The sequence below is a fragment of the Neofelis nebulosa genome, chromosome 8 (genome assembly GCF_028018385.1).
Source record: "Neofelis nebulosa isolate mNeoNeb1 chromosome 8, mNeoNeb1.pri, whole genome shotgun sequence".
Lineage (NCBI taxonomy): Eukaryota > Metazoa > Chordata > Mammalia > Carnivora > Felidae > Neofelis > Neofelis nebulosa.
In genome coordinates this window covers 11,630,142-11,657,870 of record NC_080789.1, presented here as the reverse complement: position 1 = coordinate 11,657,870, position 27,729 = coordinate 11,630,142, and the positions used below count along the sequence as shown (strand labels likewise).

Here is a 27,729-nt window from a genome sequence, read left to right as displayed (position 1 = left end):
GCAGAACCTGCTTGGGATTCTCTGTCCCTCCCCAGCTCGCATGCTCTTGCTGTCAAAATAAACATTAAAAAAAAAAAAAAAAAAAAAGTTTGCATACCCTAAGCATCTGTGGCAGATTTATGACACATTGCTTTGAGGGTGCCAGCTTGAGACTGTCACCTGCCCGAACCAAACTTGAAAATAATTTACAAACCATTGAGCATCACCCACTGGAACATCCATCAGAATCTTGTAGGGCAGTCTTCTTCATAAACAGCACACCCACCTCGACCTTCCAAGACCGTGCCCTGCTTTACCTTTCACTAGGGAGTTATGTCTCCCAGGGGCAACAGACGGGTCTGGCGCACAGCTAGCAGGCACCCACGTCTGTGGAAATGGACCTCCTACGGGGACCTCCAGGAGGCCCCTCACAACTGACGACACTCCCCAGCAACGGTTTGTGTCAGGGGGGGTCCAGGAATGAAAATACCTAGGGCGCTCACCCTTTAACAGCGGTGTGACATGAATATCTCTCAAGAACAAATGAAGGAGCCGTGATTATGAACTCCAGGTAGAAAACTGCTGTATCTCACCTCCCTCTTCCAAGGGCTATGGGGGGAGGGGGGTGGAATGGCTGCCGGTCACAATGTCAGCACGTGATGAAGGTAAGAGACTGAACAGTTACGCTTTATTCTCCCTGTTCAACTGCAGAGAGCAAGCAAGGAAACAAGCATCCTGCTAGGCATCCAAGGCCCTTCTAGGCTCAGTGGGACAAACTCCAGCTCCGCGTCACCGTCTGGTTTAAGTTTCTTCCTCTGAAAGACACAAAAAGGTTAGAGAAATGAGCCGTGCTGTACTGGTGAGCTACTTAGGATTGTCACCACCTCCACTCCGAAGCCTTTTGGTTCCTCGTGGGGCCAACGCGTTTCTGGTGAAGCAGGGAGAGGCGGCTCTGGGCCCACGTGACTAGCCCAGAGCCCACCTCTCCTCCTCAGACCCCTGGGATCTAAAGGCTCCTGAAAGCAGCTCCCGGTGCCAGACTGGAGGCTGCCCCAAAGTCCGGTCTCGGAACCGTCAGCAAGTTTTACATCAAGGCTACAGAGAGAGATTGGTGGCCACAAGGCTCGGGCCCTAGCCAGCCTACAGCTCACTCTAGGCTTCAGAACGAGGCCTGCCACACACCTTCTTCCTCCTCCTCCTCCTCCTCCTCTTCCTCCTCGTCCTCGTCAGAGCTGAACGTGCCGTCGGGCAGGCTGTAGACGCGGATGACCTGCTTGTTGGGGTCCTTCAGGATGAGGTACTTGCCCTCCTCCAGCTTCATGCAGATGTCGATGACACAGCGTAGGATGCCCCAGGCGTTCTCGACGCTCAGGTTGATCTGGCTGGCAAACTCATTGGGCTTGAACTGCTGGGTGCCCAAGATGACGTGGCGTGAGGAGTCTTTCACGTGGTACCGGGACACGTAACTAGCGGGGTGGGGGGGGAAGGGGTGTTAGTGCCGTGGGGGCGGGGCCGCACTGAGACACAGCAATGCCTGGGGCCAAGTGCCAGTTCTTCCCAAGGGAGGGGGAAAGGCAGGCACGGGTCTCTCCGTGCGCACCCCTCCTCTTGGCAGACTTCACGGCCCCCAGACAGAGTCTCACCCAAGCTTGAGATACTCCGACCCGGCCAGCAAGGCGCAGCAGGTCCATCGGGCCAACTTGTAGCTGTTGTTCTTTAGCTCGGTGGCAATGACAGCCCCTCGCTGGGAGTCCAGCTTCTGACGCCAGTCTACGCCATTACAGTGCTGCAGGAGGAGAGCCCAGGCACAAGAATGAGGGTGGGTTCCTACCGCCCAAGGCCTGGAACCTCCTCCGGCCGAGAAGGGACTCCCTGGGGGGCTTGACTTGCAAGTGGGGGAGTCTGCACGTAAATCACGGGTAGGACTGTCATCACCGTAAAGGCAGAGACGTGCCATCTGGCAGACGGCAACTCCTCTCTCCACAAGAGCTTGTCTAGACAAGGACACAACGCGTGCACAAGCCGACCGAGTGCCAGATGAACGGCGGGGACAAGGGTTCACCGTGCGTTGTGTGGTAAGAAGGGCTTCGTGGGGGGAACGCGCTAGCTGACCAAGGGGAGGCCAGTGACAGAGGCTGGGCGAGGCGTGACCTGAGAGACACAGAGGGAAAGACAGGCCGGGTCAGCCCTGGGTGGGGGGTGGAGGCTGCAGAGGGGGAAGAGGTCAGTCTGGCCTTGTGGATATACATGTGCCCACGAAGGAGGGACCATCTTCCCCAGCCACCTCTTTCTGAGACGTGCGAACTCGAGGCCCAGAGTGAAGTGACTGCTGGAAGTTCACGTGGCACAACGTGCTCAGCCTGTCTCGGTTCATGGCAACCACAGGCGAAAAAAAAACAACTACTAGAGTTCAAGTAGTTAGACCAAAACCATTCAGGAGCAGTATTTGGACACATGTGTTTCTTCAAAATTACCCTTGCGAGTTTGCTGTGGCATTTTAAGGGCCTCTCCACAAATCTGTGCTGCTCGACAGAATTAATTGGCAGAGATCAACCGGGTGGGGTGGGGTGGGGTGGGGTGGGATGGAGGAGGGCACGAGGGTCAGTTAGGAGACGAGTCAATGCACAGTAACAGGCATGATCAACAGCGTCGGAAACCAGGGTGACCGAAGAGTCTGTGTGGGGGAGGGGGACGCGGCGGAGACCATTCGAGGCCGAGCCTAAGGGAGCAGGAGAGACCCAAAGCTGGTACACAGCCGAGCCAGAGATGTGAGGAATCACTATTAAGAGTTCAAGGCTGAGGCCTGGGGTAGGCCGAGTTCTACGGTGGCCCCCTACGGCGCCTACCTGAGTGCAGGTGGAGGCCGTATGGATGAGGAAACCCTGCTCCGGTGCTTACGCTCCCTCTACGTCAGGGATTCTGCACGCGTAATTAAGGTCCCTTAAGGAGACTATGGGTGGGCCTCACCTAACCCCGAATCTCTTAAATCTGGGCATAAGCCAGACACAGAGAAGTCGAAGACTGGAAGAACCTGCCGTGCTGTTTCTGCCTGGAAGACGGAGGGGACCCATGGCGCGGGATGTGGATGACCCCCAGGGCACGGGGTGTGGTGACCTCTAGGAGCCGAGAGGCCCCCAGCTGACGGTGGCAGGAGAACAGGGACCCCAGTCCCACAACTGCAAGGAACTCCGAACTCTGCCAACTAGAATGAGCTTGGAAGTTTCTTCCAGAACCTTCAGATTCACTTTAAACCTCTAGGTTGCTGTCATCTGTTATGGAGCAAATGGAAACTAATACAAGGCTGTATGAGGAAGTCATTATGGCAAAAACAGCCGCGTTGGGAACTGACCCTGAAAGAAGGCTCCACTGGTGTCAAAACAAGTGAAGGGAACCAAGAAATGTACGGGACTAGAGTGAGGGAACAGCACAGAGGGCAAGGCCACACGGCTACAGCGATGCTGAACGCTACAGGGAGGCCTGAAGGACAGTCGGAGAAGAGGCCACTGGCCTCAGAGCTAGGTCTGCAGAAATGCTTCTGGAGTGCTCTTCCGTCAGGTGACGGAGGCTAAGGAACACCCAGGGAGTGGGAATCAGCAGCAGTTAATGTTAATCCCGTGCGTCTAACGAAGTCAGAAGGAAATGGCCCACAGGCTCCATCTCATTAGACCCTCGTTCAACACTGGCTTAGCCCGAGCCGTCCTTCCTTCTGAGGACCCTTTGTTCTATAGCAGCACCCAGGAGCACTGCCACCCACTGCCAGTTCAGGCACAGAAGCCTGGGCAACTTCAGAAAGGGAAGCAGCCCAAAACTCACGGAGCACCAGCACGAGAGGGAAGTAGAGAGTGGAAAAACGAAGGAAGCACATTTCTTTCAAGATGCCTCCCGAAGAGCCAAATCTTAGCTAACCTAACAGTCTCTGAGTTCAGTAAGTGAAGGAGTTGGAAAAAGGAATCAGAAGGTTGAAGAAGGTAGTGGCTGCAGTAAATGAAAGAACAGCTCAAAGAGCTCCCAGGCTTAGAGGAAACCCGCCAGCCCAGATGAGAGGTCAAAACCAGACGCCTGCAGGGAGCAGACGCCAATGGGAGGTCAGCGTGGAATAGAGAAGGAGAGAGTCCTGTCAGAAGGTAGTTCCTACTGGCTCCCATGTGCAAAGTAAGCAGAAAAGTTCTTCAACCATAAGCATGTTCTGTTCTACACACACACACACACACACACACACACACGTTCTCTTTCTCAATGAGGAACTAGGTGGAGAAAAACTCTGAAGACAAAAAAAATCTTGGAAGCTCTGTAAGTAACGCACGCGGAAACGAAACTGAGGTTCGCAAACACCAGCCGGGGACAACACGCTCGCAGGAGCTACAGACAGGGTGACGAAGCATGCCTCACCCGGGAATCCCACTCGTTGAGGGTCTTGATGTTGATGAAGGACACTTCCCCGTTGGCTCCGGTCATGACACCATCATGCTCACAACGGACAATAAGGTCGATATCGTCCCCAAGCTTCCACCTGCGGTAACTGCAACGCAAAGGAGCTTATCTGGTCACTGGAGACCCCCCGTTTCAGAGAAGCCACCCCACGCAGGTGGGTTGACATACCGGTATGCGACGGAGGCGACTTCATTCTTGTCCATGTCGTCCTCCACGAACGGGTTTGGGTTGGGGAAGTTGTATCTCTCCTTTCCCTGTCAACAGACTAAGGCGTCACCAGACAGCAAGTACTTGCTTCCAAGCCCATCGGCCAGACCCTGCGCTCTGCTTAGTTACAGCCGTGGCCGGCCCCCCGGGGCCCTCGAGGGGGCTGTGGGTTCCCTGCGTGGCGGGTGGCTATTTACCCCTCCTGACCTTAAGCATGAACCCCGATGGATTTTGAATGCTTATACGTGTTGCCGGCGAGCTTCGAGTATCTCATTTAATTAGTGGCCACGCCCCTCCTGTTTCATTTTGCCTCACAGCACACGTCACCGTTTGTCACGACCTAGGTTTACGGTCGTTCCTCCTCCACGATAACACAGCCTCCTAAGGGCAGGAACTTTGTGTACCGCTATATCCTCAACACCTAAACGCTGTATTTGTATAGATCAGCATCATCTGTCCGACACTGAAGGTATCTATACGCCTATCAGTGGAAGGTAAGTATTATTAGTATCCTGACTTTCCAGACAAGAAACCTACCCCACACCCCAAAGCTCCAAAGCACTGCATCTAAGGTTCGGTCAGGCAGCCTGACCTCAAAGCCCCAGCCTGGAGCTCCTCTGTGACAGGCGGGGACCCTGTCTGTCCTGCTCGGTCCCACACCCCCGGAGCCTACCACAAAGCAGACGTTCAGTAAACGGTAGCTGACGAAACAGAAGCCGATGCCCAGACGCTCTCACCGCCTCACCATTCTCAAGCACTGCTGGGAGAAGTTGTGGTTGATGTAGGTCGCTTCCATGGCCAAGTTGCGGGGCGAGTTGAAGGAGTTGCCTTCATCTTGTGGGGGCTCGTTGGCGGTCTCACTCACCGTCAGGAGGTCTGCAAAAGCGGCGGCGTGTCACGCACCCGTGAAACCGGGTCGCCCATGGTGTGCCGGGCACCGCAGGGAGGGGCCAGCGACGCAGGCCTGTCCTTCCAAGACCCGCCACCTACTCACATGGCTCCGTCAAGTGCGGGCAGGCTGGGGAGGGAGTGGGGAGTGCTGCCGGGTAACTTTAGATCCCCTCTAATGTCACAGTCGAGCGAGCTGTAAGAAGCCTACCCCATTTCAATCTGTTTGGATTCTTCAAGAGCCTGTCTGATCTTGTTAGCTTTTTAACAAAGAGAGGGACCCAAGGCTCAGGCGTAGAATGTAATTGTATCATTCTGTCTCACTGCCGTTAGTTCTCAGCGACCTGGTTTCCCCCCATGGCGCGCGTGTACACGTCTGTGTCGTGTGAAATACAGGCAAATGTATTTTTCCCTGTATAAACACACTGACGTGAAGAAGAAAAAGCATTAAAAAAAAGTGAAGGTTAACGTTAAAGGTGCTACGGAGAGCTGGAAGTCAGGAAAGTGCCATTCAAACGGGTAACGCTTGCCAGCACAGCGCTGGGGTCCCGGGAGGACTCAGGAAGCTGGCACCTCGAGCTGGGACAGCAGGGACCGTCCTTCCCCCCGCCAGGCCTCTCAGGGGGCCGGGAGGGCTTTGACCATAGCTGTCACTGCCCGTGGGGAGACAGGCCACCTCCCAGCCCTGCTCCAGGACCAGGGACTTGCTCTGAGCCCTCAGAACACCCAACCCCGTCGCCTCGCTCCCAGACAGGCTTCTTACCAAAGTCAGAGTTGTCCCTCTTGTCGAAGAAGAGCTTGGACCCGACTCTCTGCACAACGATGTCCCAGGAGTACACAGAGCGGGTGCAGCTCATCAGCGTGGCCAGAATGGCATCGGTGGCAAACACATTCCCCTGAGTTTTTGCCAGCTGCAAAGAGGGCAGAGGGCAAGATGCGAAGACACTTCGGTCTCACTGCCCATTCGCACAGAGGACTCATTTGCAAGGGGCCCTCACACCCTCCCGCGTGCACACGCCCTCTAGCCGTGTGAGGAGCGTGTGTGCGGCAGGTCTGCCTGCTGGCGGTCCCCATCCTAGGGTACGAGGGACCCCGCGGCTCTCCAAGCGCCCGCAGTGTTCCGGGATGGCACCTCACACCCTTCACCCCGATGGTGTGCGGTAAGCGCCTCCGACCCACTTCAGAGGTAGGAGATGCGAGGGGGTGGTGCCAGGAAGCGCGGCAGGGCTGGGAAGCGGGCCCGGCTCTGCTCTATTACCAGCATCAGGGGCTAACCAGCAAGGGGCCTGTACTTCCACCTAATCCTGTCTGATTCAGGAGCGTCGCATCTAAAGGGCTTTCCGAGGGACGCCTGGGTGGCTCAGTCGGTTAAGCGGCCGACTTGGGCTCAGGTCATGATTTCGCGGTCCGTGAGTTCAAGCCCCACGTCAGGCTCTGTGCTGACACTTCAGAGCCTGGAGCCTGTTTCAGATTCTGTGTCTCCCTCTCTCTCTGCCCCTAACCCACTCGCATTGTGTCTCTGTCTCTCTCAAAAATAAATAAACATTAAATAAATAAATAAATAAATAAAAGCAGAACTAAAAACATGGAAACTGGGGGTGCCTGGGTGGCTCAGTCGGTTAAGCGTCTGATTTCGGCTCAGGTCACGATCTCACAGTTCGTGGGTTCGAGCCCCACGTCAGGCTCTGTGCTGACAGCTCAAAGCCTGGAGCCTGATTCAGATTCTGTGTCTCCCTCTCTCTCTGACCCTCCCCCGTTCATGCTGTCTCTGTCTCAAAAATAAATAAACATCAAAAAAAAATAAATAAATAAATAAAAATAAAAAATAAAATAAAGGGCTTTCCAAGGCTCAGATGATTCACGTAGGTCCCCGCGGGCTCTGTTCCTCCCGAGGCCTCAGCTGTAGAGGCCGGCGGCACTCCCCACACAGGGGGGTGGCGAGCGGCGGGGGCGCCCACCTTTCGGATAACCGGGTCGTCCGTGGTGGTGACGGTGTGGAAGATGCGCTTGATGCTCCGCAGCGGCTTCTCACTCCTCGTGGTGATGCGGTCAAAGGCCTTGTCGTAGTATTCCAGGGCCCCACAGCACTCACTGAGGGCAGGCGGGGAAGACACGCAAAGCAAATGGGAAGGAGATCAGCTGTTTGTTTGAATCTGCTTCAGGTAAGCAGCTCTTTGAAACATCGGGGAAAGCTTTCCTGCGGACGACCTGTGGTCTTTCTCGTCCCGCGGAAAGGGCTACGTAACTTAAGTTTCTCTTTTGCTCGTGAGGTCAGGAAGCGGAAAGAAATCTCAAGTTTAACTTCAGCGAACTCTCTGCTGGTCCCCTCTTGGCCCTGAGTTTTAAAAAATGTATCTGTTGGGCGCCTGGCGTCTGACTCTCGATTTCGGCTCAGGTCATGATCTGGGCTCAGGTCGTGATCTCACTGTTCATGAGTTCGAGCCTCGCATCGGGCTCTGCGCTGGCAGTGTGGAACCTGCTTGGGTTTCTCTCTCTCTCTGTCCTTTCCCTGCTTGTGCTGCCTCTCTCTCAAAATAAAATAAACTTAAAAAAAAAATAAAAAAGTGTCTGTTAATCTTATACAATGTATTTAAGCGCCTGCCAATCCTTTTTGGAAACACTAAGGCTTGAGAAAACATTCACTGCCAGCTGGTCCACACGAGTGCATGGCGGAAGGTAGCGAAAGACGCCACTTACATGTCCTGAGGCTCTGACACTTCCAAGTAGCGCATCTTCATTAACTGAGGAAAGTCCATTTCCTCTTTCACCTCCCAGTCACTACGGACTTCCACTGAAGAGTCTCGGGGTTTCTGCAGTGCAAAACCAGGGGAGGGAAGAGTTACAGCCGGTGCGAGGCATAAGCAAAAGGCAGCTTAGCAGCACGAAGGGCTTTTAGCCAATAAACGTGTCCAGAACGTTTACCACGTGCTGGGTGCTGTAGGAGCCGGAATCCCTGACCCCGAATTCAGAGTTTACAATCTCGAAGGGTACCGAAGAAGTCAAGGGGTCAAAAACAACCCGGAACTTGACTCCCATGTAATGCCGGCGCCCAGGGAAGGTACATATGTATGGGTTCTTCCTAAAGAAGCCGTGGCAGCTTCTTTTATTTCTCTCTGGACGTCAGCTATTTACCCTTAACATAGAAACATCACATCCGGCAAAATCTAACCGCTGCAATCTGGAGCTCCTCACTTGCCCTCACGTGTTCTTCCATTATCACAGTGTCCACACGAGCATTTGTATGCGAATGTTCACGGCAGCGTTTTTCATAATAGCAACAGGTGGAAACCACCCAGACGGCCATGTACTGGTGAACGCGTACCCAAAACGCAGTGTGGGGGCACCTGGGTGGCTCAGTCGGTTAAAGCTTCCGACTTTAGTTCAGGTCATGATCTTGCCTTTTGTGGGTCCGAGCCCGGCATCGGGCTCTGTGCTGACGGCTCGGAGCCTGGAGCCTGCTTCAAGTTCTGTCGCCTCCTCTCTCTCAAAAATAACGTTAAAAAAAAAAAAAAAAAAACAACAACCCAAAAACCAGCCACAAAAACGCAGTGTGTCCACACAACAAATTCAGCAATGTGACGACACACACCACGACAGGGATGAACTGTGAAAGGAGCTACACAGAAGACCACACGTCGTAGGATTCTATTTATGTGAAATGTCCAGAAGAGGCACATCCAGAGACAGAAAAGACCGGTGGCAGCCACGGGCTGGGGAGAACCGGGGCCGGCTGCCCAAGGGTATGTGTTGTTTTCACAATGAGTCAAACGTTCTGAAACTGACTGGCGCATATGTGTGAATATACCAAGAGCCACTGACTTGTACACTTTCAATGAGTGGATGGTGTGATATGTGAATTATGTTTCAATAAAGCAGTTACAAAACCAAACACATACGTGAAACTGAATTTCTAGACAGAACTCTGGTGTGGATACACTACCTGTGACTTCTGGTCCCATTTCTGCCTCACTCCGAACTGTTTCTGAAATTTTTTCTGCAGTCGTATGCGTTCTCTAGAAAGACAAGAAGACTGTGCTGTTGGTGCAGATCTGTGAGTCACTGGCTTTTCAAAAGGCAGAAAAGCTGCCATTCTCTTCGGCTGAACCTCAGCATCATTAGTGACTTGTCTGAACTAAGAAAACAGGGACTTCGTGAAAAAGAGGAGACCTTAAGAGTGCTACAGGAGGCATACTGCCCCCCAGCACCCACCAGCTGGGTTTTACTCGCCCTCTGGACGGTCCGATGGCAGCACCAGCCTGGGTGTGGCCGCCGCACCGCACAGCTCACAGGGCCCAGAGTGACCTGTGCCACAGCAGAGCTGAGCCTAGCTGGGCCCCACAGCTCATCTTACCTACCCTCGCTTCCGGCCAGTGCACACGCCCACTGCCAGGGACCTTCCCACCATGCTGTCTGCCAAGAACTGGCTCTTGGAGAATGAGGCCAGGCTACACCAGTGGCTTAACGGCCTTCAGGAAGGAATTTTTGCTTGTTTGGCAGTGACGGGGAAGACCACCGTTGGCCTAGTGATTTCAGAGCACGGTCAGTCCCGGAAGAACAACTCAATCCAGGAGGATGTGGGAAACCTCACCTCTCCTTCTGCTTGGCGCTCTTAGGCAGGGTCTGCAGGTTGAATTGCAACATGTTCCGTCGATCTTTGTCTCTGCGGAGGTTCCGCTGGGAATCAAGAAAAAACAGCCACGCTAAAACCTTGGGGATCTGAGCAACAGCAGGGAGTGCCCAGGGGTAAGTCTGTACTTGGAATTGGCTTAGACGTTCACACATTTTTTACTGAAGTAGGTTTATGGGCCCTTGTCAGAGTTGTAGTTTGCCTCTTTATACATAGGAAGATGCAGCCCGACCGGACCATCTACTTAATAAAGCATGCACACAGCAATTAAATGAGGCATCAGGCATCTTTTTACCTGGCACAAACACCCCACTCTCAGCACAGAGGCATGAGGTCCTGGCCACTGGTCAGCAGAAAGCTAAACTATTTAGACCATCTCTGGACCCAGCCCACGTTTACTTTAGCGCAACGTGCCACCGGTCAGCTACTTGGGAGTCATTGGAAGACCTAGGAGAACACACTTTCTTTCCGTCACTATGTGCAAGGAAGCACTTTTAGCAGGTGGCAGCCACGGGTAATGGCCCCAAGACGGTCAGATTGCCGGCTCTTGGCCTACCTGGGCAAATCGCATCCGATTCCGCTGGTAGGCGGTTTTCTGTGTGCGTGCTGTGTCCACCAGCTGGAAACTGGTTTCATCCTCCTCGTGGAAATAAGCATACTGACTTCCACCACCAAACTGAGAGGAGTACTTATCTGCAGGCAAAGGGGACGACGTGTAACAGATACTACCTACAGACTGCACGCCTGCTCTTCTAAAGCCTTGCTAGTTCTTTTAAAACTTTTTTTTTTTAAACGTTTTTAGTTATTTTTGAGAGACAGAGCACAACTGGGAAAGGGGCAGAGAGAGACAGAGACACAGAATCCGAAGCAGGCTCTGAGCTGTCAGCACTGAGCCCGACGTGAGGCTTGAACTCACGCACCATGAGATCATGACCGGAGCTGAAGTCGGATGCTTAACCGACTGGGCCACCCAGGCGCCCCTAAAGCCCTGCTATTTCGAGTGTGCTCTCAGGACCCTTAACGGAAGTGCACGTTGATGGACTCCGCCCAGCCCCACTACGTCAGAATCAATGTTTTCAGAAGATCCCCAGGTGATTCTTGTGCACATTCCAGTCTGAAAAGCTCTGGTCTAAAGAACTTTCTAAGTCAAGACAGAGTTTGAGTTCCTTAAACCCATTTCACACCCTGCCTTACTCTATGAGGACCGGAATTAAGGTTTACTACTCCAGAAAGGGCAAATATGGGGCATGCGTTATGCAAATATGCAACCACTTACATCATCTGGTACCCCAAGCAGACAGGTCTAGTGGGTTATGATATACTTTACTGTTGACCCTAGCCTCAGATCATCCTAACTGGGTACTCACTCCAACTAAGCCACTTCCAACAATCTCAACTGGCACAGGAAAAAAACGAGACGACAACACCAACACCACCAACCCATCTACTGTAACAAGATCTTAAAATCAGGGGTTGTAGATCTGGAGTCCACCGATTGGCTTCACAGGTTCGGTAAATCCCAGGCACTAGGGTACCAAATGGGAAGGAGTTCAACAGATCTGCCAAAGGGTTTATGGCTCCCTAAACGTGGAAGGAAAAAAAATCCCACTGTAACAGGTTAAACGTCTTTAATGACCAGTCTTTAGTTTTGGGACCGTTTCAAAAAAATGTCTGTGGTTATTGTCTACAGTTCAGATCCTGTCCCTAAAAACTATGTGTTATCGTTAGCATTTTGTTCCCATCCTGGAATGTTTTTGGATGGAGGTCACTGGAAAAAGTAACAATCCTCCCAAGGCCTTGATCTGGGCGGTCAGTTGAACACTTACTCGTGTACCTCTTATCTTGATATGTGGCACCTGTCCAGTCTGCAACCTGTGAGGCAACAAGAGAAGACAGAGCACGCAGGTCAATCAGGCAAGTTTCTGCTGACCCAGAAGCCCCTGTACGCGAAGACGCAGTCTGGGAAAGTGTAAGGACTGGCTCACGATGCCTCTGCCAAGTGCCCAGCTCTCCCGTGACTACTGGAAGGACCTAGACACTATAGCTGTTCCCAGCCAGCGTCTCTGTGAGGAGCACAGGAGTTAAAATTCTTTTGAGAGAATAAAATCAAAACGATCTAACGGACGACAGCGGTCACGGCTCGAAAGAGTCACCGTCACTGACGGGCCAAGTACCTTTCCTAGTCGATCTCCTTTGCTGAACGGCTGGTAGGGCATATCCCGAAACTGCTCAGGAACCGCACAGGGACCCCAACCCGAGGGGTTGTCCTGGATCACAGGTGTCATGAACTTTGCCATCTTCTAGAATCTTAAAGATACAAATAATGTGAGGAGCTTTGTGAAGAAAGGCCTCCAAGCACAAAAAGCCTTCCATTCGAGGTAAGCTAAGACAGAATGATAAAATTAGAAAAGCGACACACAAAATGGAACAGTCACAGATAATACTGTGAGTACTTCAAACTCAGAGGACAAATACGAAGACTCATTTACCGTATTGTGCTGCTTGTGACACCCACTTTTTCCATTATAATATCTTTGAAATAAGGCTGCATCTTCCGCTTGATGGACTGTCTCACCTTAATGGCAGTTTTTCTTTCTTAGTCTACATACGACAGTGGTGCTTCTTAAACTCAGCGGGGTCTTAGATTTGATGGAATGCAGTAACCTTTTCTCAAGCGTAATAACCACGATCTAGTTTCCAGAAACACCTTCACCAAGGCAAACAATCCGTAGCGTCCCTAAGCCTCAGTCTTTTCATCTGTAAAGTGAGTGAGACCCTTGTCCAATTCATAGCACAAGACCAGGGTCAAAGACTTAATAGTTACGCATATGAAAATGCCTTCGCTGTAAAATGCCACACCATTACTACTTAGACTTGCAAAAATACATTTACACAGAGTGCCGGGAAAGAGTCCCGTAAGTATATCCCGCTATTCAACTTTTCTTTCTCGTTCTCCCAATTTTCTGCCATCAATGCAAACCCTCACGCAGAGCAAGTGGACAGAGCCTGTCAGAAAGCTGACGTTACCATGAACCTTAGGTCGTAGAAGTGGCCAATCATCACATGTTCATAATGTTACGAGTACCAGGTACTGTTCTTAGTGTTTACTCTGCACCAATTCCGTAAATCCTCCCAACGATCCTGGCGTAGCGGCTAGATCATCCCCACTCTTCAGGTAAGAAAATTGAGGCACAGGGGCGCCTGGGTGGCGCAGTCGGTTAAGCATCCGACTTCAGCCAGGTCACGATCTCGCGGTCCGTGAGTTCGAGCCCCGCGTCGGGCTCTGGGCTGATGGCTCGGAGCCTGGGGCCTGTTTCCGATTCTGTGTCTCCCTCTCTCTCTGCCCCTCCCCCGTTCATGCTCTGTCTCTCTCTGTCCCAAAAATAAATAAAAAACTTTGAAAAAAAAAAAAAAAAAAAGAAAATTGAGGCACAGAGAAGCTAAGAAGTTGTTCAAATCTGCAATGCTAGTTGACGAAAAAATCTGAACCGAAGCAGTCTGGCTGGAATTCACACTCTGTGTGAGGCTACAGCTCCTCTCGAGAGAGAAAAAGCCAGGGGCTACAGAGCACATCTCTGCCTGACGGTTTCTATCAAAAACCTCATCATCCATCATAATCCTCAGGTGAGCTCCCAGAGGAACATTCACCACACGAGTATTTCTGGAGGCAGCCATCAAAGCACACAGGCACAGTGACCTTAGTAAGTTCTCAGTGTCCCATGACGGGGAGAGATTCAGGCTTCCTCCAGAAGTGACACCTGGGTGACAGCAACAGGGACCTTCGTCCTTCAACTCTAAGCTTAAGCTACACTACAGAAAGGGGACTGAGGGCAGGCGTGGCAGTTTCAAGACATTCACACTAAAATACATATTTATGGAGCTCCTACAAAGTCAGACACTATGCTGAATTAAAAATTTGCAGCTCAGCTGTCGATCCGTCCATTGTTTCAAAAACAGACTTGATTTCCAGGGTTGTCTGCACCAAGTCCAACATTCTTGCCATTACGTTATAGCTGGGCAGCAGGCTGAGAAAACATGGGGTGTTACTTTTTACAATGTTTTATTTTTGAGAGAGAGCATGAGTGGGGCAGGAGCAGAGAGAGAGGGAGACATACAATCTGAAGCAGGCTCCAGGCTCCGAGCTGTCAGCACAGAGCCCGACGCAGGGCTCGAACTCATGGGGTGTGAGATCATGACCTGAGCGGAAGTTCGATGTTCAACCAACTGAGCCACCCAGGCACCCCGAAAAAATGGGGATTTAGACTATACCTAGTAACCCAGTAATGATGTCTCAAAACGTTTAAGAAATCGAGTCCTCTCTCACAGCTCAAGAAGGAAACAGATCCAAGGCTTGGCATACATTTCTCCAGGGGGAGGAAGTCCCCTGGCTTCAACCCATTCAAAATAAGAGTGAGCAGAACAGAACCAGAAGCAGGAAGAGCCACTCTGTTATATCGAAGTGACAGCTGTACTGGCTACAGGGACAGGGTGGGGAGGCCACCACAGGGCAGTCAGAAGGGGCCCATGGCTGGCAGGGCACGGTATTGTGCAGATTACCGTGGCCACCACAGATCATATGCCATCAGTCCCTGGGGGGAGAGTTTCAAATCAGAGATCACACCTGCTCCACCACAGCCTTCCATTTCACAGAAAAGGAAAGAAAACCTTCGGACTGCGGACTCCTCAGAGCAGGATCGAACACTGCTCAGCCTGGTACAGTCAGTACCTCCTTCCACGACAGCTCAGAGAGCCTCTGATCGCTTTGAAAAGACCCTGAGACCCAAAGGGGTTACGTGGTATTATCAAAGTCGCTCAGCCCGTGGCCGCAAAGCGGAGCCCAAGGTCAGAGAACCTTACCCATAAGGCCGTGCCCCGCATCCCTAAGTGTGTCGGGCCTGGGGTCCCCGAGAGGCGGATTCGTGCCCCGCCCAGCTGAGCAGAAGTGGCCGGAGACGTACGAGAGGCCTCTTCCGGAAGGCCCCCGAAGGCTGCGCCCAGCCCAAACCGGCTCCAGAGATACGGAGAACCTTAAGGGACACTCCACTCACCTGTAAAGGCCTCGGGCGGCCCCGATGGCGAGAGATGGTCCAGGCCGAAGATCACACACCCAACAGCCCTCGGAGGAACAGAGAGGGAAAAGGAGAGAAGGTGCGCGCGCAGCGGTCGGCGCCGTAAACACAATCGGCGCTGTCGTAAACTGCGTTCTTGCTTCCTCCGGACTCAAGGGCGGAACGCACGAGTCGTAAAGCGACGGCAGACCCGGAAGTTCGTCACAACTCTCTGCTAGGTGGCCCGATGGGTCTCTGAGGAGCCGAGACGCCGGAGGTGTGTTTACAATTACGTCACGGGCGCCTCCGGCGAGGCCCCGAGAGGGCGTTCCGAATTATTGAAACGTGGCTGCCCGGCAGTGGAGACTGGGGGCGGGCAGCGGTGACCGCCCTTCTGTGTCCCCCCGTGTTTCGCGGACGCTTCGGCCCCTCTGTATCGCACCGTGACCGGGGCTCCGGTCGTCTCCAGCTAGTCGTGTGGCTCGAGTCTCACAGCTGGGGGCAGGTCGAGAGTCGGGGCAGAGGTTATAGTTACCATCCCCTACCCCCGCCCCCTGTACCCCCCCCCCCCCCCCCCCCCCCCGCCTTTTAGTCTCGGTAACAGGCCCAGAGGGGGAGGTCATGTTGCTAGTGTAGAGGGCGGCCGCCAGGATTCAAGCCACACTCCACGGTTCTCAAATTTTGTAGGGCAAAGATTTCTGGGGCGCCGAAGTGTAGGATGGAGACTGCGGGTCTCACCTCCATGGACGGGTTATTTAACTATGTCTAAGCTGGAGGCCGGGAATCAGCAGCTTAGCGATTGTGATTCTGAAGTGGCGACCGCTTTGCTACGAAGGGCAACCGTGCTGTCCTTTCAATGACTGTCGGGTCTCCGGAGTTTGTCCTGAAATCTTATTGGGGGATTTCAAAGCGTTGAAAGAGGATCCGAGGACGTGCTTTTATTCAAACCTCAAAATTATATTGGGTGCAATGAGGGTAAAAATACATTCATGTGAGAACAGTAATTCCACTTACGTGAACTTGGGACAGGCTCTTCGATCTCTCTCTGAAGCTGCTTACTCATCTGTGAACTGAAAATACTAACAGCTGTTGGGGCACGTGGGTGGCTCAGTTGGTTAAGCGTCCCACTCTAGTTTTTTGCTCAGGTCATGATCTCAACGGTTTGTGGGATCGAGCCCCCCAGTCAGGCTCCTCGCTGACAGCGGGGAGCCTACTTGTGATTCTCTCCATCTCTGTGTCTGCCCCTTTTCTCTCTCATGTGCACGCATGCTCTCTCTCTCTCTCTCTCTCTCTCTCTCTCAAAATAGTAAAAAATATTAATAGCCTTGTTTGTTTCTATAACTTTTCTCCCAATCTGCTCCTGTTCGAGTTTTCCTAATTTTTATTGATGGCACCCAGGTAATGGTGTTCAGCCGAAACCTTGTAGTCCTCATTGGTAATTCCTTTTCCGTTTCCCACCACATTCCCACATTTGGTCCTTTACTAAGTCCTCTTGATTCTGTTTTCAAAATCCAGCATGAGTGCTACCACTTTGCCCCAATGTATCCAGGCTCATGCTCAGACTCCCAGCGTCCATTTCCTGCTCCTTTGGGCTCCTTCTCCACATGGTGCCCAAAGCAATCGCTCAGTCTTCTAGCAGCTTCCCATTTTTTTTTTTTTTAATTTTTAATGTTTATTTATTTTTGAGGGAGAGAGAGAGAGAGAGAGAGAGAGAATGAGCAGGGCAGGGGCAGAGAGAGAGAGAGGGAGACACAGAATCCGAAGCAGGCTCCAGGCTCTGAGCTGTCAGCCCAGAGCCCGATGCGGGGCTCGAACCCACGAACTGTGAGATCATGACCTGAACCGAAGTCGGACGCTCAACCGACTGAGCCACCCAGGCACCCCTTCCCATATGTGCTTAGAGTTGAAACATGAATGTCTTCCTGTGGCCTGTCTGGTCCCTGGTTACCTTCCAACTTTACATCCTGACTTCTATACTGACTCGGCTATAGGTACCATGATCTTTCTGTGCCTTAAGTACATCCACCTCTTATCTATCCCAGCAGGGCCTCTGTACTTTCTGTGCCTCCTGCCTGGAACAGTCTTTCCCGGATTTGCCTGTGGCTGGCTCATCATTCGCGTCTCCGTTCAGACTTCTCTCTTCAAGGAGATCTCTGACCACCATTCCTAAAGAGGCTTCTCCTCCCTCCTCCCTCCTCCCTCCTCCCTCCTCACCCTCTTACTCTGCTTCTTTGTAGTTCTTATCATGCCCTGAAGTATTTTTTTGTTTCCTCGTTTGGGTTCTGTCTCTGCCTCTAGCGTATAAGCTGCATAAGAGTAGAGGTTTTGTCTGTCTTACCTAGAGCAGTGCCAGTAAGACATATTGGTTGAATTGTTGAATGAATGGATAGGGGTTTTATGAGAATTGAATGAAAAAATAAATTCAGTAGATTATCCTGGGCACATAAGTAAGTACTCAGTGTCAGTGTAGGGAAGATCAATATTAGTTGTAATACGTTCTAAAATGTAAAGGGTGGGGCGCCTGGGTGGCTCAGTTGGTTAAGTGTTGGACTTTGGCTCAGGTCATGAGCTCACGGTTTGTGAGTTCGAGCCCCGCATGAGGCTCTGTGCTGACAACTCAGAGCCTGGAGCCTGCTTTAGATTCTGTGTCTCCCTCTCTCTCTGCCCCTCCCCTGCTCATTCTCTCTCTCTCTCTCTCTCTCTCTCTCAAAAATAACATTAAAACATTTTTAAATGTAAAGGGAGATGTATTTTTTTAAGTTTATTTATTTAGAGAGGGCACAAGCAAGGGAGGGGCAGAGAGAGAGAGAGAGAGAGAGAGAGAGAGACTGAGGCTCACAAGCAGGCTCCACACTGTCAGTGCAGAGCCTGATGCGGGATTCGAACCCGCAACCCATGAGATCATGACCTGAGCCAAAATCAAGAGTGGGATGCTTAAGTCACTGAGCAATCCAGGCGCCCCAAGGAGATGTATTTTTGCTCAATTGCTTAATTTCATTTCATTTCTTTTCTTTCTTCCCCTTTCTTTCTTTCTTTCACTTGGGTTCACAGGCCATCTACTGCAGTCTCTTCCTTGTGTCAGAGTTTAATCATCTTTCCCATATTTTGGCCTCAACGTGTCCCCAGATGGAGGAGGGTTTGGAGAGTCCTGCCTCACTGTGCACAGTGGGTCTCTGGCCTTGGGTGGCAGATCTTGCCTTCATTCCTTCTTTCAACGGACACCCTTGCTGCCTCTCTTTCTCTCCACCCCGCTGTCCACACGCAGCTGGAATGACCCTCCTTTACATTAAGTCGGAGCATGCCTGGCCTCCCCCTCCCCAACTGTTTAGTAGCTTATCTCTAGCCCGAGGAGAAAATCCCACACTCTGTTCTGTGGGCTGCAAGTTTCTAATGCGTCTTCTCATTGGCAGCGTTCTCTTTCTGCGTCATACCCAGGTTCATTACTGCCTGGAGACCTTTCTACCTGCGGTTCTCTGGGGCTTGGAATGCATCTCCCCTAGATCTTAATGCCCTTGTGTCTTCATCAGACAGACATTTCCTGATCGCCCCTCTGTGTTGCCTCACCCTGTCCTCATTGACTTGCTCAGTGGCCCCGTGCCTGGCACTATTCCAAGTATTTGCATTACCTCACTGAATTCTCACCACAGCCGTGTGAGGTCGAGCCTACTGTCCTTCCCGTTTTAGAAATGAAGATATCGAGGAATGCTCTAGGCTCAACAGTGCATAGTGAAACTGGGGTTTCGAACTCAGGGGGCCGCCTGGCTCCTGCTTCCTTTGCTTCTGCTTTGGTGTTTTGCTGGATGACTAACATTTGCCTCGTTTATCTAGTTGTTTGGGTTTTCGTTGCTGTTTGTTTGCTTCCTTACTGTCTTCTTTAGAATGTAAGCCTCATGACAGGTGGGATCTTACATGTCTCGTTCACTGTCGTATCCCAGCACCTCGAATTACCACATAGTTGGTGCTTGGAAAAGGTTGGGAGCACGAAGGACCTCTGCAGATGGGTCCTTCCCTTTACGTGTCTGCAGCACTTGGTGGAACCCTCCGTGGCTGTGCCAGTGTCCCCCGCCTCTGGTACTCCAGACCCCGCGTTCCTCTAGCGTGGGGTCGCGTTATTTCTGAGGAGGCCTCATGGCCCAGCGCAGTGCCGGGTACACAGAGCGTACCCAGGAAATGTTTATTGTATTCATGGCCTCTGGATACTGCTTTTAGAGGCTGTGAAATAAAAACCTTAACATTCTTGCTGGAAAAATGTAGGTTTGGGGGCAGATGCCCACTTCTCAAAAGATTTCACAGCTTCTTCACGCTTTGAAGAGAAACAGACACTGTCTTTGGGCAACTGAGTGACTAATTTTTCATTATTACTAACGATGGCTAACATTAGCACTGCAGCTTATAAGTGACAAGGTCCGTAATTTCATTTGAAGATGAAACGTATATTCATGACTCACGACTATGGTCTTTTAACACGAAATTTGCCGTTGGTAGAATGAAGAAGCTCAGAGAGGTTAAGGCACTAACACAGGTCACACAGCTAGTGGGAGACAAAGCTGGGATTTTATTTACTCATTCAGCAGACATTTGTGGAGCACCCTCCATGTGCCTTGGATAGGCCAGGTGTGGAGGATGCGGCAGGGAGCAAAGTGACCGAGGGTCTTGCTTTCAGGGAGGGTACCTTTTAAGCAGGGGAAGGTAGACGCTGGGCAGGTGTATGGAGAAGTGACAAGTAGGTGAAGACACCGCACCAGGGATCTGTGTTAGAGAATGATCTGGGGTGCAGCACTTACAAGGCGGGAGTTCGGGGAGGCCCCTCTGGGGAGGTGACATTTGAGCAGAGGCTGGAGGATGAGAGGGAGCAGGCAGGGGAGAGGCAGGGGAACAGCTTTCTGGCAGAGAGAACAGGCCCTTTCTGTTCCCTTATGTGACCTTCCGAGGAGGAAGGACCCATTCTTGTGTGCTGGGGCATCAAGGGAACCTCTCAGTCATTCATCTGCTACAGCCTTCACTCCAGACCAGGTGTCTCCTTGTCTGGCTGATTGCCGTTCTCTCTGCTTGGATGTGCCCTGTGACGGGGAGCTCATTCCTCTGCCGATGCCACTTTACCCTCTATGGACTTCTGTGTGGTAAACATTTTCAGCTCCTTTGTCTATTTCTTGGCGTCACCTCAAGTGCCACTTGGTCCTCGTTTCCCCATTGTCAGCATTCTAACAAAACGGCCACTTCGGAATCGCTCTTCTCCTCTCCTCTGGGACCTCTCTGATTCCTGCTTGGTTTCCACCCTCCTTTTTGGGGATTTCTAAACCTCCTTCTGTTCACACCCACCCTTCACGCGAACACATTCTCTCTCCTCTAACCTCTCTGGCAGCCCCATCTTCTTGGAGCCAGGACGGATGAGCTACTTCTCAGCTGCTGGCTGGGGCATCTTCTTTGAGTCGACCAGCCCACATTCTTTCCAGGGTCTGGATTCTGGAAATTCTGGATTCTGCCATTCCTTCTTCCTCAGAGCCTCCCCTCAGGGCCTGCTTGGAAGGCATGTATGTTCTTTGCTGAGTTTCCAGCTGTGGGTCAAATGTCACTTCTTCGGGGGCATCTTTCTTCCTCTTCCTACCCTGTGCTTCCCCTTAACACTTGTAGCAATGATAATTAAGTGATTATGTATGTACCTATTTGATCCACGTGTCTCTTCCATCACATGGAGCACCCCGAGAAGATGGAGAGAGGACTCATATCCCCAGTTGCTAGAACAGGGCTTGACATGGAGTAGGTGCCCATAAGTATTTGTTGACTAAGTCAGTGGATAAGAGGGTCAAAATTGGTATGAGACCATTCATTCAGTGGGTGTCACTGAGAGCCACCCCTTTGCAGCAAGATCCTGTGTATGTAATGATTGGTAGTGAGATTCTTGTCTCCTGGTCTGAGTCAGTGACTGCAAAACAATTTCTAGACTGGAGAAAGGGAAAGCTGTAGGTGACTGCTGGACCCTCCATATACCTGCCCCCATGTCATGTCTAGAAGTGAGAGGCGCCCTTGTTACTGTTTTCTGATCAGCCTTTTGTGCTATCCTGCCCTGTCCCTTCCAGATAAAGCAAAGGCATTTTCTTTCTTTCTTTTTTTTCATTTGAAAGAGGGAGAGAGAGGGAGAGAGGCACAGGGAGAGGGAGAGGGAGAGGGAGAGAGAGAGAGAGAGAGAATCTTAAGCAGGCTCCATGCTCAGTGTGGAGACAGACACGGGACTCAATCCCATAATCCTGAGATCATGACCTGAGCTGGAATTGAGTCAGATGCCCAACTGACTGAGCCACCCAGGGGCCCCACAAAGGCATTTTCTAATAGGAACCTCTAATATCTTAAAGAGGAAAGTAGTATTTTTGACTGTTGACTGTATATGCCAGGCGCTGTGTTAGAGCTTTACGTAATTAATTAACATGATTTTTTTTAAGATTAAAAATTTTTTTTTTAATTTTTTTTTCAACGTTTTTATTTATTTTTGGGACAGAGAGAGACAGAGCATGAACGGGGGAGGGGCAGAGAGAGAGGGAGACACAGAATCGGAAACAGGCTCCAGGCTCCGAGCCATCAGCCCAGAGCCCGACGCGGGGCTCGAACTCACGGACCGCGAGATCGTGACCTGGCTGAAGTCGGACGCTTAACCGACTGCGCCACCCAGGCGCCCCAAGATTAAAAATTTTTTTAATATCCATTTATTTTTGAGAGGGAGAGAGACAGAGTGCAAGTGGGGGAGGGGCAGAGAGAGAGACACAGAATCCAAAGCAGGCTCCAGGCTCCGAGGCAGCTGTCAGCACAGAGCCCGATGCAGGGCTCGAACCCACGAACCGTGAGATCATGCCCTGAGCCAAAGTCGGACACTGAACTGACTGAGCCACGCAGGCACCCATGATTAATTACATAATTAATCATCTCTTTGATTCTTTCCAAGAGTTCAGCCCTCCCATGAATGTGGGTAGGGAGAAGCAGGCTCTGCCCAGTTGGATACTTGGTCCGAGGAGTAACAGCCACTGTTTGAGAGCAGTTTTGTGGCTTCAAAAGCTCCCATCCCTGGGGCACCTGAGTGGCTCAGTCGGTTAAGCATCCGACTCTTGATTTCAGCTCAGGTCATGATCTCAACAGTTTGCGGGTTCAAACCCCGCATTGGGCTCTGCACTGACAGTGCAGAGCCTGCTGGGGATTCTTTTCCTCCCCTCTGTCTGCCCCCCTCCCACTCACACTGCCTCTGTCTCTCTCAAAAATAAATAAACATTAAAACAACAACCACCACCACTTCCCATCCCTTACAGGGTAGTGGGGAAGACCTTCCCTGAGGTTTGGGAGGTTCTCTTTCTCGCTCCCTCCCACTGTCTCTTGCCTCTGCGATCTCTAATTTACTTAGACCCTTCCTATGCTGAAGATCAGTGAGGGCTCCAGAAGTTCCCCACAGGAGGGGCTGCGCAACAGGGATCTGGTCTGGAAGCTGTGTTTGTACCATAGAGGCCCCGTTTTCACTGAGGCACACTTACCGGGGGAAGGCACCCCGGAGCTTGTGAAGGGGCTTCCCCCTAAGACATCTCTTTTGCAAAACTGCTGAGCACCCAGATGGAACGAAATTGGAAGAAGAGGAAGGGACGAGTGAACAACCATTGATTTCTTGAATGCTGCCTCCGCGCGAGCATCTTGTGTGTTTCGATCATTCTAGACTGTGAGGGAAAGAGTTGTCAGGGATCCGTGGTGTGCTCCTGGATCTCGACTAGATGTAGGGTGACCATATAATTTACCATCCATGTTGGGGCCCTCTGGGGAGACAAAGGGGCCACTATCGAAAATTGCACCGGACCGAAGGTATAAATTGGGACTGCCCTATGCCAACTGGGAGGTCTGGTCACCCTCGGCAGGAGGGAAATCAGATGCCCTCTGTTCCGGTTATCTATTACTGGGTAACACCTCCCTCCAAAATTTGGCAGCTATAAGCCACAATAATCCTTTTGTTTTCTCTGTTGGCTTCTGTAGGCCAGGAATTTGGGAAGGGGTTGTCTAGTTCTAGCCTGGGGCCTCCCGGGCCATATTAGTTAGGTGCAGGTGGGGCTGGAGTAGCTGGAGGCTAGCTAGAACCTTCTCTCTCTCTTTCTGTGTCTGTGTCTCCATTTAGTCTTAGAGCCTCGCTATATGGTGAGTCCACACAGAGAGCTGAGCTTTCTCACAACATGGCGGCTCCGGGGCAGTCAGACGACATACAAGGGGGCCGAAGATGTCCGGAACAGGTATTCTGACTAACAAGCTGGCAGCTGCATGGCCCTCTACAACCCGGTCTCAGAAGTCAGGCGGCCCTTCTGTTGGCTACCAGCGAGTCACAGGCGCAAGGTTCTAGAAGAGCGCGTGGAGTGAGAGACGTTGTCGTGACCGTCTGAGGAGCCTAAAATCTGCTACAGATGCACCTGGCCTTTTCTAAGAGTAACCAGTTGGTTGTCTGCAAAGGTGTGACTGAAGAGTTTAGGACAGAGCAAAAGCCAGAGTTTCGGAGGAAGTCTGGTCGGGAGGAGGCCTGGGCCGTGATCGTGGTTTATCAAGGGAAATCTGCTCAGAGGAGTGAATGAACTTGTGGGGAGGGGAGAGTCACAGAGCCAGAGGCCTGGTGTTGTCCAGGGCGCGGGCTCTTGGCCGCACTGGCCGGAGCAGCAGCCACCGCCCCCCGCCATGTCCCTGGGCAAGGCCGTCCCCTCAAGCCGCCTCTGCTGAGAAATGCTTCTTCTGAATAATACCGTTATTTGTTCCCACTCCCTCCCACCAAGCAGCCCCGCAAGACCATGGACCCGTACGCAGCTTTCGCTGCCGGGAAGCATAGGCTGGTCAGGCTAACATTTCTTGTGCTCTCCGTTAGTAGATGGATCGTCTGGTGATGTGTCAGCCTCACAAGATTGGCTAAGGGGAGTCTGGCCCTGCCTGGCGCGCGGGCGTATCCCAGACTGTTCTGACGGATTCACCAAGGTCGGCTGGTGGGGATCTGTCCGTGTGGCCGGCGCTTTTTCCGGCGCGCATCCACCTGCACCTCCTCGTGTGCCTTCTGTGAACCACCACGGGGGTTATCACCCCACTTTCTAGATGAGAAGGCCGAGGTGCAGTGAGGAGGCACGTTTTGCCCGCGGTCAGGCCGCCGGTAAAGGTGCAGTTGGGACAGCGGTCCAGGTGCGCGGGCAAACCGCAAACCCTCTTCACGAAGGTCGGGGCACGCACCTGATGGCAAACCTGTCGGACGGTGTGCTGGGAGGAAGGGAAGCCTTGAGTCACCAGCTCACGCCAGCCTCCTAAGAGCCCTGTGGCCCCAACAAATTCGTAAAAATAGAAAACCTGGAGGGATTAAAGCCCCAAAGGACGCTTCAAGTCCCCCGCGGGAAAGGGAGGCTTGCCGTATGTTCTGATGGTCTGCATTCAAATTTATTTTTTTTTTTATCTCAGCTGGATGTACACTCACCCATCACAGGATCAGCTCTCAGAATAGAGAGGTACCTGTTGAATCATCCACCCCACTTCCTGCCTCATGCGGGCATCTCTCCAAGTGCTGAGCCATCCGCTTCTCTGCTGGGGCCTGAGATATATCAGGATTTGCAGCCCTGGTGACAGGAGACAAAATAGACTCCCATTTCCTTTGGAACCATTTAGCTAGTTGAGAGAGTGCTTGATTGTTTCAATGGGATGAGCAATGAGCGATAACCAGGTCTCTCCTTGGCTCCTTCTCTCTGCCCTGTGCTTGCTCTTCTTCCGGAAGCTGGGAGGTGGTGGGGACAAAGGCACACACTGGTTTTGGCTCAGTCTGGCTCTTGAGCTACTAGGCGCCCCTCCCGGGACCTCAGGCCCACTTTCTGCAACACGGACGTCGTTCTCTTTCCTTCTGCCCGCCCTGGCTCCCGCTGGCCTTAGGACTAGAAACTGTGCCTGGTGGGTGCCTGCAGAGACTTGTTGGGGCTAAGTGACTGCAGGTGATATTTAAGGAGGTCTCATGGGAGATACGGCTTCGAGGCAATGAAAAACAGACATCCGTGGGGACAGACTGTCTGAATTTGAATCCAGGTCACCACTAGCTTCATGGCCTTGGGCAAGTCAGGCAACTGAGTCTCAGCTTCCTCGTCTGTTAAATGGGTGGAATCAGAGGAAGTAGGTAGTGAGAATTAAGTCAGATAATATGTACAGTGCTTGAGAGAGTGCCTGGTGTGCAGTAAGCCCTTAATCCAGGCCAGCTGAATTAGCATGGTCACCAGAAGCCTGTGGGGCTTTGACTGGAGCGATCGATGGCCACTTGTGGGGACCCAGGCCCTGAGTTGGCCACTCAGAGTTCAGAGAGAGAACCAGTCATGAGCTCAAGTAGCTCAAAGTCTAGTGGGAAAGCAGATGTGGCTGATGCAGGGGTGCTTAACGAAATATGTTTTGAGTAGACTTTTAGAAAGCAGATTTCACATGGAAATCCAGATTTGTGGCTTCTCTTATGATCTAGCAACACTGGGTTGGCTTTCCTGCACGGTGATAAGAAGCCGGAGCAGAATAAGTGTTGTAGCCTAGGCCAGGGTTTCTCTACTTTGCCCCAGTCCCCACTCTTCCCTCCTGCATCCTGTCCGCCCGTATTCGTGTTCAAGTGTGCTTGCTGCCTGGCCCTTTGGGAATTTGCAGACAGATTACAATGCAATGCTGTGAATGCACCGGGAGCACGATGAGGGATAATAACTCATCCGTGGGCAGTCGGGAAGAGCTTCCCAAAGGAGCCGAAGTCCCAGTTGCCTCTCTGTAATACCCGCCAATGCTGCAGAACATCCTTGTCTTTATGGCTCAAGGATGTGAATAGAGGACACAAAGTCCTCCGAGCTGGCGGGATCTCTGCCATAAAGCAACCAAGGCTCAGTGGCTTGTGTGGTCATACAGCCACCTCGTGGCACATCCAGGCTGTCAATCAGAAGCAGCCGTAGGCCTCGGGAGTCTGCAGTTTGTACTCTGGGATCTTGATTCCCTCTCTGCCACCCTCCTGCGGCGTGGCCATGGGTAACTCATTTCATCTTCAACCTCGGTTTCTTCATCTGTAGGGTAGGGCTGGGGATTCTGACCTCAAGGGAGTGCTCTGGGGCCAGATAGTGAGAAAATGGGTAGGGGACACTCATAAGCTCCGAAGCGCTCTAGGCCTGTGAGAGGCATCACGATGGTGGAGAAATAGCCACCTTCTTCGAACAGATTTGGCGCATCTTTTCGATGTTACGGGGACCTTGTCCCCCACCTGCTTTTGCCATTCTCTCTCCTTTGCATGTAGGAGCGTGCACAGCCTTCTTCCAGGCGTGGACCCAGAAAGGGAACGTTTTGGCCTTGGCTGTGAACAGGACTCCAGGCGCAGAGCCCAAGGGCTCCCCTCTTTCACGAGGCTCCCACATCAAAAGGAGATGCTGAGATAGAGCTGGGAAGGAAGCCGACCTCCCTGGCAAAGAGGAGAAATGTCGGTAGTTACTTTGTTTCCTTTAAGACACCTGCCGCTGCGCATCAGGGGCTACCTTCAATTCCCCGTTTAGTGCCTGGAACTATTGAGACAACATGGCGTTGTGGTCGACTACTGGATTTGGGAGTCCCGCTGTCCTGAGTGCAAATATTGACTCCTCCTTATTAGCTGAGTGTGCCTTTGGACCAAACTTTAAACTTCTCTAAACCTCAATGTCTTCATCTGCAAAATGGGCTTCTTAAAAGTACCTGTTTTTTTAGAGCTTTGTAGGAGTTAAATGACATTACGTGGTGAAGGGTTTAGCATATAGTGAACAGCTTAATAAATGCCGGATATGAATTGCTGTTATTGGAAATGGTAATAAGAAACGTACATCATGTTTGTACAGCGTTTTACCGTTTAGGAACTGGTCGTGTTTTCCTTAGCCCATTTGACATTCCCAACAACTCTTTGAGGTGGTCAGGGCAGGGATTATGACCTCGTTGCACAGGTGAGAAAACCGGAGCCCAGGGAGGGCAGAAGTCTGCTCAAGGTCACACAGCTTGTGAGTGGTAGAGCCAAGCTCAAGTCTCCCTGGATGAAGGATGAGCAGTGTCATTCGCAGGGCCGGGCAGACCACCTGCACGTGCCGTCGGGCTGCTCCTTGGGCACTCTGGTTCTTCCAAAGACCCGTTTATAGAGAAATAATCCAGTGGGTTTACCTATTTAAACCCTTGTCGTACCTATTTATACGCTGAGCCTATACCAGCTCCGGGGGCGAAGAAACTTGTCCTTGTGCCCTGGTGTCAGACTGACTTTCTTGGCGTCTGTCCCCAAATGACCTCCGCGGGGGTTTCCAGCTGCCCCCTCGCACCCTGATCCGTTTACCAGAATAGCCATGTGTTCTGAGTTCTGGCCACAGGATGGCGCTGCTCCCCAAGGCATGAAATGTCCAGCCCCTCACCAGGACTGCATTTCCAGGTAGGAAACATCTAAACAGCTCCTATGTGCAAGTCACTACGGTTGCTGAGGAGAGGGCTTCGCTTATCCATTATTGTTATATAAACGACGGCAGCAAAACCAGTAACACCCGTACGGGTTGTCACAGTTTCTTG

The 27,729-nt window shown here is 51.9% G+C and overlaps 2 protein-coding genes across 11 annotated transcripts in view; one reads left to right on the top strand and one right to left on the bottom strand.

The window, feature by feature from the left end:
- Nucleotides 1-639: 639 nt before the first annotated feature.
- On the bottom strand, nt 640-15,334 carry EIF3D (eukaryotic translation initiation factor 3 subunit D). Of its 2 annotated transcripts, none has more exons than XM_058741405.1 (15): nt 15,181-15,334; nt 12,307-12,439; nt 11,959-12,004; nt 10,689-10,825; nt 10,094-10,179; nt 9,446-9,518; nt 8,203-8,315; nt 7,464-7,596; nt 6,269-6,416; nt 5,363-5,493; nt 4,579-4,664; nt 4,369-4,498; nt 1,623-1,765; nt 1,162-1,445; nt 640-794 (listed from the first exon to the last, which is right to left on the bottom strand). In XM_058741405.1, exons 2-15 carry the CDS (start codon nt 12,427-12,429, stop codon nt 781-783), a joined length of 1,647 nt encoding a protein of 548 aa, XP_058597388.1. In that variant the 5' UTR covers nt 12,430-12,439; nt 15,181-15,334; the 3' UTR covers nt 640-780. The 2 variants fall into 2 exon arrangements, with proteins under 2 accessions (XP_058597388.1, XP_058597390.1); XM_058741407.1 differs by lacking the exon at nt 15,181-15,334 and adding an exon at nt 12,622-12,845.
- Nucleotides 15,335-15,366: 32 nt separating this feature from the next.
- LOC131518912 (uncharacterized) overlaps nt 15,367-27,729 on the top strand; it is a 109,134-nt gene continuing 96,771 nt past the window's right edge. For 8 of the 9 annotated variants that reach the window (XR_009265342.1, XR_009265341.1, XR_009265340.1 and 5 more), the window contains exons 1-2: nt 15,381-15,457; nt 23,318-27,595. The gene's annotated coding sequence lies outside the window, so the exon portion shown is untranslated. Of the gene's footprint in view, nt 15,458-23,317; nt 27,596-27,729 lie in introns of all 9 variants that reach the window. The other variant, XR_009265338.1, reaches the window with a different exon arrangement.

What these genes read in the sequence shown, in the direction of transcription:
- EIF3D (XM_058741405.1), bottom strand. Translation starts at nt 12,429, where the DNA reads ATGGCAAAGTTCATGACACCTGTGATCCAGGACAACCCCTCGGGTTGG. An exon ending in AAGGAGATCGACTAGGAAAG is followed by an intron (nt 12,005 to 12,306) that starts GTACTTGGCCCG and finishes GTTGCCTCACAG; the next exon opens with GTTGCAGACTGGACAGGTGC. An exon ending in GTCGCCTCCGTCGCATACCG is followed by an intron (nt 4,499 to 4,578) that starts GTATGTCAACCC and finishes TTTGCGTTGCAG; the next exon opens with TTACCGCAGGTGGAAGCTTG.